This window comes from Gekko japonicus, unplaced genomic scaffold (genome assembly GCF_001447785.1).
Source record: "Gekko japonicus isolate JY-2015 unplaced genomic scaffold, Gekko_japonicus_V1.1 scaffold5878, whole genome shotgun sequence".
In the NCBI taxonomy this organism is placed as follows: Eukaryota; Metazoa; Chordata; class Lepidosauria; order Squamata; family Gekkonidae; genus Gekko; species Gekko japonicus.
Window position 1 is genome coordinate 28,338 of NW_015167235.1, and position 855 is coordinate 29,192.

General features: G+C 49.1%; 1 protein-coding gene across 1 annotated transcript in view; it reads right to left on the minus strand.

Annotated features, from left to right (window-relative positions):
* Window positions 1-568: 568 nt before the first annotated feature.
* The window catches only part of LOC107112113 (olfactory receptor 10R2-like), a 943-nt gene continuing 656 nt past the window's right edge, over window positions 569-855 (minus strand). Inside the window, exon 2 of the mRNA XM_015413187.1 lies at window positions 569-820. Within this exon, the coding sequence (XP_015268673.1) occupies window positions 569-820 (252 nt within the window). The remainder of the gene's footprint in view (window positions 821-855) is intronic.

The window sequence follows — 855 nt, forward strand, 5'->3', positions numbered from 1 at the left end:
GGGGGGTTTAACTCCGCATCTTTGGCCGGAAGGGACGGGTTGGGGGCGGGGGCGCGACGCTTGCCCGATGTTGGCATCTGATCGCGCCGGTTAGCAAATCCTCCTGTGTGAGCGGGGCCTTAGAAAATCTCCAGAAACTTCTAAAGTTAGCACCCCCCTCACCTCCTCAGTGAGTTTGTTCCACAAGGTGGGCCCTACTATGGAGAAAGAATGGACTCTACTAGATGCCAAATGGCCAACCATCAATGGAGAGAAAACTAGAAGGTTGGTATGGGCCTCTAAGAATGGGGAAGGTACATGCCACCACCAATAAACAAGGTTTTTATTGCTACTGTCAGTTGGAGACAGACTGGATCTGAGAGACCTGATAGTTTTCAGGACAAAGTTTAAGAGCACTTTATTGCTTTTAAAAAATGAGTCACTTTTGGCATTTCTAGTACAGTACTAAAACCTCATATCTGACTCCTGTTTTCCCGCTGCAGGAACGTGGCAGTAATTTCCCATGGAAGGCAATGAGACACTCTTCCATTTAAATCAACCGGCGGCGTCTACCCTTCTTGTCAGAAACTCAATTTTTTGTGTGAAATGAGACTTTGTTCCCTATAACCTTCCTCAAAGCTCCCTTCACTTCCTTGTTCCGGAGACTGTAGATCATGGGATATAGCATAGGTGTGACATTGGTGTAGACCAGAGAGACCACTTTGTCTTGCTCCAGGGAGTAGCTGGCCTTGGGCCGGATGTAGATGAAAATGGCGCAGCCGTAGTGGAGGACAGCCACCACCAGATGGGCAGCGCAGGTGGAGAAGGCCTTCTTCCTGCCCTGGGTGCATTTGATCTTCAGAATGGAGCTGGCAA